Here is a 12,782-nt window from a genome sequence, read left to right on the forward strand (position 1 = left end):
GGCCCTTTAAAGGAGGTGTTAGGAGGATAAAGGTGAACTGAATTCAGTACGGTTCTGTATCACTGCTGCGGTTCCCTGCTTTGTTTACAACCATTCAGTCTCCCTGTCCGTCATCTTCACTGTCAGACGGCCTTTTCTGGTGAGATCAGCCATCCAGCTTTAACACATCAGTCTGTCTGTGCTCGTTTGGCCTAAATAAACTTTATTCTCTACAAATTCTGCCTGATTTTCTTTAGAGATCATGTAGAAGTGCAGTAGTAATCTGTTTTAGATTGCAATCTAAAGTGTAGGAATTCAAAAAATGCACAAATTTCACATGGAAATATCAAATTCTGACTAATCAGAATTTAAGAATAATATTTTAGTGTGTAAGTTTTCAGTTGGCTTTGCTTAATTCATTTTAAAGGGGAGAACTGATGCTGCTAGGATGAGTTTGTACGGTTTAGTCTGATTCATGTACATTTTCACCAGTAAAAAATCAATTAAGTTACATTTTTATCGTAATTATTTTGTTTTCAAATATATTTCTTACTGATGTGAATTGTTATTTACACCGATCAGGCATAACATTATAATTATAACATTATATCCTTGTTTCTACGCTCATTGTCCATTTTATCAGCTCCACTTACTATATAGGAGCACTTTGTAGTTCTACAGTTACAGACTGTAGTCCATCTGTTTCTCTGATACTTTGTTAGCCCCCTTTTACCCTGTTCTTCAGTGGTCAGGACCCCCATGGACCATCACAGGGCAGGTACTATTTGGGTGGTGGATCATTCTCAGCACTGCAGTAACACTGACGTGGTGGTGGTGTGTTAGTGTGTGTTGTGCTGGTCTGAGTGGATCAGTCACAGCAGTGCTGCTGGAGTATACAGAGAAACAGATGGACTACAGTCTGTAACTGTAGAGCTACAAAGTGCTCCTATATAGTAAGTGGAGCTGATAAAATGGACATTGAGCATAGAAACAAGGAGGTGGTCAGAATGTTATGCCTTTTTTATTATCATATATATATATATATATATATATATATATATATATATATATAGAATGTGCTACGTGCACATGTAAGAACTACATTTTCACATGTAATAACTTACTTATTAACTGAGATCAACTTAAATATGAAAGAATTAGAATTGCAACATGTCAAAATGTAATTTTGTATTTGCGAAACGTAACTTAGCTCAGATAATTTAGTTCATACTGGTAAAAATGCCTTCCATTAAAGGGCCCATATCATGGAAAACTAAACACTCTCTGTAAATGAGATTTTAATGTAGCACATAAATACTGTTATTTCCAAAAAGCTGTCCATTCCACAATCCAGACGTTTTGTGACGTCACAAAAACCAGCACATAGATTTCGCTGCTGTCGGAACAAAACCTCATATCTCCAAAATGGTAACTTTACAGGAGAAGGAAAAAACCTACTTTACTTTTAATGTAAGTCAATGGAACCAGAATTTTTCCCAAGTAATTTTGGGCTGTTTCTTATGGTCCGTTCTTCATGAAATTTGCATGTAATGTAAAGGGCAACAGGTATTTTCAAATTATGTCAAAAACTGAAAAACATCAAAAATGGACATACAAGGTTTTGTTCCGACAGCAGCTACAACAGCTATATATATATATATATGTACACATGTATACACACACACACATATATATATATATATATATATGATGTATGTATGTATGTATATATATATATGATGTATGTATGTATGTATGTATGTATATATATATATGTGTGTGTATATATATATATAAGGAATAAGGAGTGTTTCATCCCAGACTGCTTCTTAAATGTGGCACAACCAGTCAGAACAGAGCTCATATATATATATATATATATATATGTATATGTATATATGTATATATGTGTGTATATATATATATATATATGCAGTCTTGAAGTCACCAATCTCCTGTTTAATTTAAGGGATCAAAATGGTCACGTAAAAATGTTCGTAAATACAAACAAACTGAACAAGTGGATCAAAATGAAATATGAGAAATGAAGGATATGGGCCCTTTAAAGCAAAATGGGAAAAGCCATGGATTCTTCCTAGGGAGATCAGAAATCTTACAACAGAATTCTGACATGTTAGATGTTTTTCATGCCAAATTAGTGTCAGTAAACGTTTTTACTGGTTCACATTGAATTTCTGGTCTCCGAAGCTGGACTTTTACTTGCAGTGTGCGGAGCTCTGGGCGGAAGCGCTGTGTCCTCCTCCCTCTCTGTCGCCACAGACGCAGAAACGGAGTCACAGGTGATTTTAACTTTGCCCGAGTTGAGGTTTGGGGCTGAAAGAATGGCAGACGACACGTACGAGTCTGTGCTGTGCGTTAAACCGGAGGTTCATGTTTACAGGATCCCACCGAGAGCGACAAACCGCGGATACCGGTGAGGAAAAAATCACCATAACACTTTTTTAACAACACCTTTTGACGAGGCTGAAGTCGGCTTCCTATTCGCCAGCTTGTTGTTCGAATGTACCCGTTCCACCTTAAATGGCGCGGCAGTTACATTCGGGCGCCTCGGGCAACAGAGTGTAACTGCTGCACCATTTAAGGTGGAACGGAAAAATTTCGAAACAAGAAGTTGGCGAGTGAGTGTCAACTTTTTACCCAGTTTGAGAGCTTTAGAGACACCACACACTTACTAAACCGTCTTATTTCCCTCCTTAACTCGATTAAAAGTGAGAGAAAGTGTGAAACTGGCCAGCTTAAGTTTGTTTTGTTAGCTTCTCCATTAGCCAGTTAGCTTATGTGCTAACCATTGCTAATAAAAGACCCCCTTTTGGACAAAATCAACGCTTATTATGTTTTTATTTTAACACGACGATTTTTAAAAGCTGTTTAAGAGTGTTTTATGAATGTTTACAGCATTAAAGACTGTTTTTAGCTCGTATTTTCGTTGGAAAACTTTAGCAGGAACTAATAGCACATGACACTACGGCGGCCCAGAGGTCCAGTATTGTCTAATAAGCTAACTTACTGAGTGCGGTTGTTTATAAAATTATGGATTCATTTCTTAAGGAAAACTTTGTCATTTCGGCCAAGATATTGATAACGTAAGCAAGGAAGTAGAAGCAGATGTAAAATACGAGTGGAAAGTAGTTAAAACTAATTAATTTTTATTTTAACAGTGCAAAACGTATAGAGCAATAGTGTACTATTCATCCTGCTGTTGTAGATAAAGTCTCCAACTTTTCTGTCTTTTCTGTCTAGACTTTCTATCTGTTTAGCCTATACGCACTGATCACCCGTCACATTAAAACATTAAACATTAATTCTACACTCACTGTCCATTTTTACCAGCTGTCCTTGCCATATAGGCTACACAGCCTGGCCAAAAGAGTCACACACACTAATATTTCAATACACCTCCTTTAGCTTTGATTAGCATTTACTTCCAGCAATCTTATGCAACTCCAGAATTTATTTCCATCCAGAGTTACATTGATTCTTGGCCGAGATCTTGTATTGACGACGGGAGAGACGGACCACTATGTAAAATCCTCACCAGCACGTCCCAAAGACTTTCTATGCGATTAATTTTAGGACCAGTTCATGAGTGAAAGTGATTCCTCATGCTTTCTAAACCATCCTTTCACAATTTGAGCCCGATGAATCTTGGCATCATCATTCTGGAATATGGTAGTGCCGTCAGGGAAGAAAAATTGATGGGAGATCCTGGTCATACAGTACATTTAAGTGGTCAGCTGACTTTTTGTGGCATTTTATTGCCACATAACGTTGCTGATCCCAGACCTGACCAACTGAAGCAACCCCACATCATAGCACTGCCTCCAGAGGCTCATATAGCGGGCACTGTGCATGATGGGTGCATCGCTTTATGCACTTCCCGTATTAGCCTGAAGCACCTGTCACTCAGGAATAGGGTCAGTCTGGACTCATCAGACCACATGACTGTTTTTTCATTCCTCCAGAGTCCAATCTTCTTGCTTCCTAGCAAATTGAAGCCCTTTTTCCCAATTACCCTCTCTAATAAGTGGTTTTCTTATGGCCACACAGCTGTTTAGACCCACGTTTTAAAAATGCATTGGGCAGTTCTTAATTATCCAAGCAGAGGCAGTAAAGGTGCCCTTTGTAGTTCTACAGTTAGAGACTGTAGTCCGTCTGTTTCTCTGCATACTTAGTTATCCTGTTCTTCAGTGGTCAGGACCCCCATGGACCCTCACAGAGCAGGTACTATTTGGGTGGTGGATCATTCTCAGCACTGCAGTAACACTGACGTGGTGGTGGTGTGTTAGTGTGTGTTGTGCTGGTGCGAGTGGATCAGACGCAGCAGTGCTGCTGGAGTTTTTAAACACTGTGTCCACTCACTGTCCACTCTATTAGACACTCCTACCTTGCCAGTCCACCTTGTAGATGTAAAGTCCGAGACGATAGCTCATCTGCTGCTGCACAGTTTGTGTTGGTCATCCTCTAGTCCTTCATCAGTGGTCACAGGACGCTGCCCACAGGACACTGTTGGCTGGATATTTTTGGTTGGTGGACTATTCTCAGTCCAGCAGTGACACTGAGGTGTTTAAAAACTCCAGCAGCACTGCTGTGTCTGATCCACTCAGACCAGCGCAACACACACGAACACACCACCACCACGTCAGTGTTACTGCAGTGCTGAGAATGATCCACCACCCAAATAGTACCTGCTCTGTGAGGGTCCATGGGGGTCCTGACCACTGAAGAACAGGGTAAAAGGGGGCTAACAGAGTATCAGAGAAACAGATGGACTACAGTCTGTAACTGTAGAACTACAGAGTGAAACTATGCGGTCAGTGGAGCTGATAAAATGGACAGTGAGTGTAGAAACGAGGTGGACTTAATGTTTGGTTTAATTAATTGTTCTCAAATTCCTACACTGAATGTTCTCTCTTTCTGTGAGTGATTTGGAACAGCTTTGTGTGATTTTGTTGTAAATTTTGTCATGCAGGGCGTCGGAGTGGAAGCTGGATGAACCTGCCTGGAGCGGCCGAATGAAAATCACAGCGAAGGCCAAGATTGCATATATCAAACTCGAGGACAAGAACACAGGTGTGATTGGGTCAGGACGGCAAATATAGTCCTTATTTGTGTTCAGCTGGGCTCTCGTCGAGGAGTACGGCCTATATTTTCATACATTAAGCACAAAAATGTCCCAACTGTAGTAAAATCAGATGAAATCAGGACTCCTGACATTAATAAAGCACCTTTGTGGAGCTCCATGTTTGATTTTTCCAAACTGAAAGACTAAAACCATTTCTTGTTGGTTCATGAGGTTAAGATTAGGGTTAGACTTATTACACACTTAAAGATGGTCTTTCACAGGTTTCTTTAGTAAAGAAAATGGTTCTTTATAGAACCATAAACACTCAAAGAACCCTTTACATACTTAAAGGGTTTATTGCAGCGTAAAATCGTTCTTCAAATTGATGGAGAATTTGCTGTAGATGGTTCTGAACCTTTTTGAAAAGGCTTGACATTGTGACAAAAGAACACTTTTTGTTGCTATATAAAACCCTTTTCAAAAAAGGTTCTATATGGAACCATCTACAGCACATTCTCCATCAATCTGAGGAATCATTTAATCATGCAAAGTTCTTTTGAGTGTTCATAATTCTACATAGAACAGTTTTCTTTACCAAAGAACCCTTGAAGAACCATCAGTTTGAGAGTATAGATTCTTTGGGTGTGTCTCAAAACCTAGTGAGCGCTCTAAGTAGCCGCTGTCCACCTAGGCAGCTGTCTAAGTAGGTAGCGTTCCAACCGTCGTCTGTCCTTATAAGATAGATAAATGAGACGCTCTAGTTAGACAGCAGTGACGTCGCCGCTTGTTCCTGCCCACTGCACGAGACCGGCGTTTACTTACCTCAGCCGTCAGAAACACATTTAGCCAACATGGATCTTCCCTGGCAGCTTATACAGCGATTTTAACTGTATTTGCTCTGAATGAAACAGTAAAATAGACAATAGTTGTGGTCAAACGTGGAAAGTATAGACTATTTGTGCACCTTTGTGACTAGAAAAAGATAAATAAACAGAAAATCAGAATAACTTACATTTGAAGATGACGTCGCTGCTTGGTGAAGCACTTCTGCCCGCCATCTTCAAACAAAAGCTGCGCCGCGCTGCATCGTGGGATTGCCTCAGCGGCTGAGGAGACATCCGATGCTCTCGATATTGGGCCAAAATGAGAGACCTCAGTAGGCAGCATGTTTGAGATATCTAAGAATTGGGACAGGCTTCTGGTCAGGAGCGCATATTGTGACGTAAAATGCTGTCTATGTAGAGCTCACTAGGTTTTGAGACACACCCTTTATATATAATACAAATGAGGCACATGTTGATGCTTAGACTCACGTAATACATGTGGGTCATGTTGTTATCATCACAGGTGAGCTGTTTGCGCAGGCTCCAGTAGAACAGTACCCCGGTTCTGCGGTGGAAGCAGTAACAGACTCCAGCCGGTATTTTGTGATCAGGATAGACGACGGCAACGGTAAGAACGCAACTCAAACAGGCTCTCTGTTCTTACTGTATGATAATCTGCGATGACAGACCTTTGAGCGCTGAGTGTCCAGTTTATTAGGTGCCCTGTATCTACATTACTTTGCCATTGTATCAGAAACACCTACCATACAGGTGTTCATGGTATACTAGCATGTCAGTGTCACTGTGGTGGTCCTTTCCTCTGATGAATGCTGTGGAGGGGCTGACCGACTGTACAGTAACAGATGAGCTGCAGTCTGTGACTGTATACCTGCACAGTGTGGCTGTATGGGAGGTGTTTCTGATAAAAATGGAAAAAAAGCAGTGCAGTTACAGGATATGTTGGTGTTATTTTGGTTCACGTTACATTGTAAATTCTTGACGTATATTTTCTTCTCCCGTTGTTTCAGGGCGGCATGCGTTTATCGGGATTGGCTTCGCTGACCGTGGAGACTCGTTTGATTTCAACGTGGCGTTGCAGGACCATTTCAAGTGGGTGCCTTAATTAATCTTAAGCATCTTTGAATTAGTAGAAACTGTAGGCTAATTAGGTGTTATTACTTTGTAACTACAGTGAATTATTCGGTATCTACAACCAGTGCGTTACATACTTAATAATCCGATAACTGCAGAAAATCAGATTTTGTCAATAATCCGATCAACAAGTTTACATGCTCTTCGGTAATCAGATAATAGGAATCTCCGGGTCTACATGAGTCAGACAGTAATCAGATTTCTGCTTTGCAACCAGCCAATAAACTCACAGACGTGACGTAAACGTAATGTAAAACTCAAACTTCATCCCGCTGGTTATTTTTAAACATCGCGCCGCTTCACCTGAAAATATGAACGTACATCATCTAGAAGATGAAGAATATTTAAATCGTGACATCCACCGTCTGATCTCGCGCATGCGCAGACTGAGAAATCCGACAGAAATCGGAGTAAGAGTTTACATGCACTGAAAAATCTGATTGCTGAGCTAAAATCCAGCCTCTTTATCAGATTTCTGAATCGGATTTCTAGATTCGGGTCATGGTGTTTACATGACCATTTGAGTATTCGGATAATTGCAGAAATCTGATTATGATCAGATTATTGAGTGCATGTGAACGCACTCACTTGAGTTGTTCACTATTTACTATGAATTATTCAGTGTTTACTCTGAATTATTCAGCATCTATTAGGGGTGCAGTGATTCTGAAACAGAGGTATTGCGGTTCACCGTCCATGGTGAACCACAATAGCCCCCTCCACCCCTCCACCCCTCAACCCCAACCCACTGCCACCGCAGCTGGTGCAGCTCTTATTACGTTACTAATGTAACCAAACTCATTTTCCACTTTACAATTAACACTGTAACTCATGTAAATCACAAAATTATTATTCTGTTTTAAAGTGAGGGCAAGCTGCACGACCCCTTTACACCTGCTCACTTCATGCGTCCTGAGTATCAGGATTAAATCTGAATGAGGCCAAACCACATAAAAACACACCCAAGACGCATTTAAAACTGGTAAAAATCTGATCACTCAGACCACTTCAGGAGGTGGGCTGAGACGCATTTCAGCCACGTTATAGCAGTGTAAACACATCCATCTCTCCAAGACACATTCAGCAGCCAAAACTCCTCCCGGCACAACCAAAACTCCTCCCAGTACAACAAAACCCCCTTCCATTACAACTAAAACTTCTCCCAGCACAACTGAAAGTCCTCCCCATGCAGTGCTGAGTCTGTGTCTGTGAGGAAGATAATCATGGAGGACTCACATGTTCAGGGACAATATAAAAAGCTTAATGGGCAAACATGGACAGACACGACTGTGCAAAACACACTGCAGACGACTTAATAAACTGTTGTAATTGGTTGCTGCACAGTAAGTGGATTTGCATATTCCATCCCACACAGCAATCGGGTTTCAGTCCGACTAACTGGAGATGCTTTTAACTACCAAGTGTAAATACATGTGACTAAAATCTCATCAGGATACAATCCAGATACCGGACACGGGAAGTGACCAGGTGTAAACGGGATCTTACTGTTCTTCTCTTTTGAGTTCTTAGAATTTTTCCCCCGTTTTTCTTATTCATCTCCCCCTCCAGGAAAAAAAACAACATATGAACCGAATCATGGCTGAAAAATGGAGGACGGAATTGAACTGTGGATTTAGAGAATTGTTGCTCATCTAGTGTCTGTAACTCACTGAGCATTCACTGTGAATTATTCAGTATCTACAATGAATCATTAAGTATCTGTGAATTGTTCAGTATCTGAATAATTCAGTGTCTGCTGTGACTCATTTGGCTGTACCTTTTTCAGTATCTACAATCAATTATTCAGTATCTACTGTGAAACTGATGTGTAAGTTCTTTAGTTCTAAGATGGAGAAACTGAAGTGCACCCACATGCGGGCTTTAAGGGGTTTAATGATTCGTTGAACTGCTTGTGTTGTGTGTTGGTGCTGTGTAAGAAGTGAAAGCAGTTTTTTAATAGAAAAGAAGGAAGTACAGACAGGAAACTCGCCGGTGATGAATTGTGTTCTTTTGATTTATTCTCAGTTTCTCTCTCTCTCCCTCTCTCCACCCCACCCCACCTCTTTCTCTTCCTACCCACCTCCCCTCTCTCTCCCTCTCTCTTTCAGGTGGGTGAAGCAGGAGAGTGAGCTGGCTAAGCAGGAGGCCAATCAGAGTGCGGCTCCCAAACTGGACCTGGGCTTTAAAGAGGGACAGACCATCAAGATCAGTCTGGGGGTGAGAGACTGAGAGCAGATGCATCGATACTGATACTGTTATTGAGTATCGGGCCGATACTGTGCCCATAAAAATGCACTGATACCAACACACAGCACCAGCCGATACCATGCTAAAAAAATCTCAGCACATATGTGGGTCAGTGAACACCTGTGTTTTTATTGCTGTAACCCGCAAAATGCACGAAAACATCAACATTGAAATACAGGCACTTATAATAGAATTGAAATATTACACGAATACTTGAAATATTCACAATTTAAATGTCCTCAGTCTTTTAAACCTACCTGTTTGCTTGAACTAGACACCTGCCATCTTTTCTTTGCTGCAGGTTTATTAATACTTGGGCTGGGGCTGAAAAATTAATCGTTTTTATCGAAATACATACATCATCTGCACCGCTTATCCTTCTGGGTCGCGGTGGGGTGCTGGAGCCTATCCCAGCTGTCATTGGGCGGAAGGCAGGATACACCCTGGACAGGTCGCCAGTCCATCACAGGGCAGACAGACATACATACATACACATTCACACCTAGGGGCAATTCAGCATGTCCAATCAGCCTGACTGCATGTTTTTGGACTGTGGGAGGAAACCGGAGAACCCGGGAAGAAACCCACGCGGACACAGGGAGAACATTCAAACTCCACACAGAAATGACCCCTGGTCACCCGGCCGGGAATCGAACCCAGGCCCTTCTTGCTGTGAGGCGACAGCGCTACCCACAGCATCGCATGAGCTGCAATTTTTTTATTATAGCCTACACTCTTAAAAACATAGTTCTTCAAGGTTCCTTAAAAAAAGAGATGGTTCTTCAGTAAAGACATTCATTCCATATCGAACCATGAACACTCAGACCCATTTGCATGCATACAAAGTTCTTTGCATGGTGAAATCGTTCTTCAGATTGTAGAATGTGCTGTATGTGGTTCTGTATAGCATCAAAAAGGGTTCTGGTATTGTTACTGTGTTGATGTCAAGCTTATGACAATAGATGTACATTTTGGTCCTATAGAGAACTCTTTTCAAAAAGGTTCTATATAGAACCATATTCAACACATTCTCCATCAGTCTGAACAACCATTTCACCACACAGAGAACTTTTTGTTGCTGAGTCCTTATTGTTCTACATAGAACCATTATCTCTACTAAAGAACCCTTGAAGAACCATCTTTATTAAGCGTGTGTACATCAGCAAAAACGTTGTTTTAAGTTTTAAGAGGGGAAATTGAACCTAATAAGAGTTTGGGAAATGCCTGTAGGTGAGTTAGACCAATCAGAGGCAACCAAACCTCCATGTGTTGTGACATCACAACCACAACTTACTGGCAGTTTAACACACTACGTTCAGGGGTCGAGCCTCAAGCCAAAAAGGTGGATGTTCTGGTGGTCTTGGCCAAAAAAACAGGCCTGAATCTCTACTTTAATTTTTCTCAATTGTAACGCTCAGCGTCTCGGCGTGTTGCTCAGTACTCATGTTATTCTGAATTAATCAGCTTTATTAATAACGGTCCATAGAGGCTGCGTCAGTAGAGGCTGCGTTTCCCGTAGCCGCTCAGTCAGACGGATCGTTTCATACAGTGTAAGTCTATAAATCGTAGCTTTGTCTGAACACGATGGTATATTCAAACGTACAGTGAGAGTCACCAAAGAACAAGATCTCTAACATCAGCTACAGCTCAACCAGCCAATCAAACGACTCCAACAAGACAGAAAACTGGAAGCGTGAGCTCCTCGGATGCGTCAGCCTCGGATATGATTCCTGCTGTCGCTGTGCTGCTGCTGAAAGAGACAGATGAGGATCAAAACTATGAAACTTGCTTTACTTACAGCTGTACAGAAGAGCTTTTCTGACTGGGAACAAAACCGGCTCTTCTCCACTGCAGCGCTGCTCGATCGGAGATCACTGATGTAGCAGAGCTAGATAACAATCAGATAAATTTTAATGATTTAACTATTAACGTACTTATTTCCACTAATAACTACTTCATTTTAAGTAGGTGATTCATTATGGTATCGGACTCGGTATCGGCGAGTACTAAAAATCAGTTCTTGCCTCTCAGTACTACTTTAATCGATGCCTGATAATATCAGATTGATATTGTTATTGGAAGAAAATTGCTTTTCAAAAAATACTGGCCTGATATTTCAGACTGATATCTGATGTTGTGTTGTTGCGCTAAAGTATCTTAATTTTATTCATTGCATCTGTAACGATACAGAAATAAGTGTTTTCTCATATTTCTCTATAATGCTGATTTGAGTAGATTTACTCTCAAATTTTTACATTGTTTTTAATGTTTATGTTTCAGCATATGCAGATATGTACATAAAAAAGAATATCAGATATCAGTATCAGCCCACAATTTCCATATCGGTGCACCCCAAACTGCTTTAGTTACAGTATTCAGTTCAGTTCAGAATAGCTTTATTAGCATGAAGTGTGACGTACAGTATTGCTAAAGCATCAGAACAGTGGCAATGAACAATGAAAACCAAATAAGGTAAAAAGAACACAAATAATTTGCATATTCATTTTATAATTGCAATATTACAATATTATCACTGTAATTGTAATTATATTAATTAATAAACAAATGATATTTAACGTAAATAAGTTGTGTAATGTTGGGGGTCAGTAGGGTGGGTGTATGGAGGGTGGGGGGCTCAGTAGGGTGGGGATATGGGGGGGCGTATTACCCACTGTCTCTCAGATGGTGACGTTACGTATTTAGCAGCGATAAAGGATTCAGAATTGCTCTAATTGAGTACATTTTTCAAAATTTGGGATTCATTTGTTGAACTTTTTTGTGTAAATTTCTCATGTTGGTCTAAATTTTTCACAGTGAAGAAAGAAAGTGCATCTCTGTCTCGACCTCACCTGTCATACAGTGACCAGTGTTCATCTCTCTCTGTTATCTCATGTAAAATAATACCTTTTTTAAGAAAGTCTTACTCTCAATATGTACAGTATGTAATTATTTAGCTGCATTAACACACACATTTGTAAAACCACAGCATTGTTTAACCCTGTAAGGTTATTGTTCAGTTATTAATATTACTGTTCATAACTACTGTGAAACTGATGTGTAGGTGACATAGTTATATCTATAATTTTCTCTCTCTCTCTCTCTCTCTCTCTCTCTCTCTCTCTCTCTCTCTCTCTCTCTCTCTCTCTCTCTCTCAGAACATAAAGAAGAAGGATGCTGCAGGGGGTGTTAAGTCTCGTCCTGGTGCCACTGGTCTGCTTCCCCCTCCCCCGGGCGGTAAAGGGGGTGTCTTTCCGCCCCCCGGCTCACTGCAGACCTCCCAAAGCCCACCTGCAGCAGCACCAGCCCAAGCAAACACAGGTACACACACAGGCTCTCTCGCACGTTCTCTTACAGGTTCTCGGTGGGTTCAGAAGTACAGTGAAAGTCAGTCGGCTCAGGCATGTTTGGAGTCTGACGTTTGGCTTCCTTAGTTTCAGCACTGGAGCTCAGAAGCTAATGTAGCTAACAAGTAATGGAAGCCTATACCCCACCAATTA

General features: G+C 40.9%; 1 protein-coding gene across 1 annotated transcript in view; it reads left to right on the top strand.

The window, feature by feature from the left end:
• Positions 1-2,228: 2,228 nt before the first annotated feature.
• necap2 (NECAP endocytosis associated 2) overlaps positions 2,229-12,782 on the top strand; it is a 12,178-nt gene continuing 1,624 nt past the window's right edge. The window contains exons 1-6 of the mRNA XM_036560021.1: positions 2,229-2,413; positions 4,970-5,070; positions 6,410-6,514; positions 6,915-6,996; positions 9,147-9,255; positions 12,441-12,603. Of these exons, the coding sequence (XP_036415914.1) occupies positions 2,322-2,413; positions 4,970-5,070; positions 6,410-6,514; positions 6,915-6,996; positions 9,147-9,255; positions 12,441-12,603 (652 nt within the window). The 5' untranslated portion in view covers positions 2,229-2,321. The remainder of the gene's footprint in view (positions 2,414-4,969; positions 5,071-6,409; positions 6,515-6,914; positions 6,997-9,146; positions 9,256-12,440; positions 12,604-12,782) is intronic.

Source organism: Colossoma macropomum, unplaced genomic scaffold, assembly GCF_904425465.1.
Source record: "Colossoma macropomum unplaced genomic scaffold, Colossoma_macropomum, whole genome shotgun sequence".
Classification (NCBI taxonomy): Eukaryota; Metazoa; Chordata; class Actinopteri; order Characiformes; family Serrasalmidae; genus Colossoma; species Colossoma macropomum.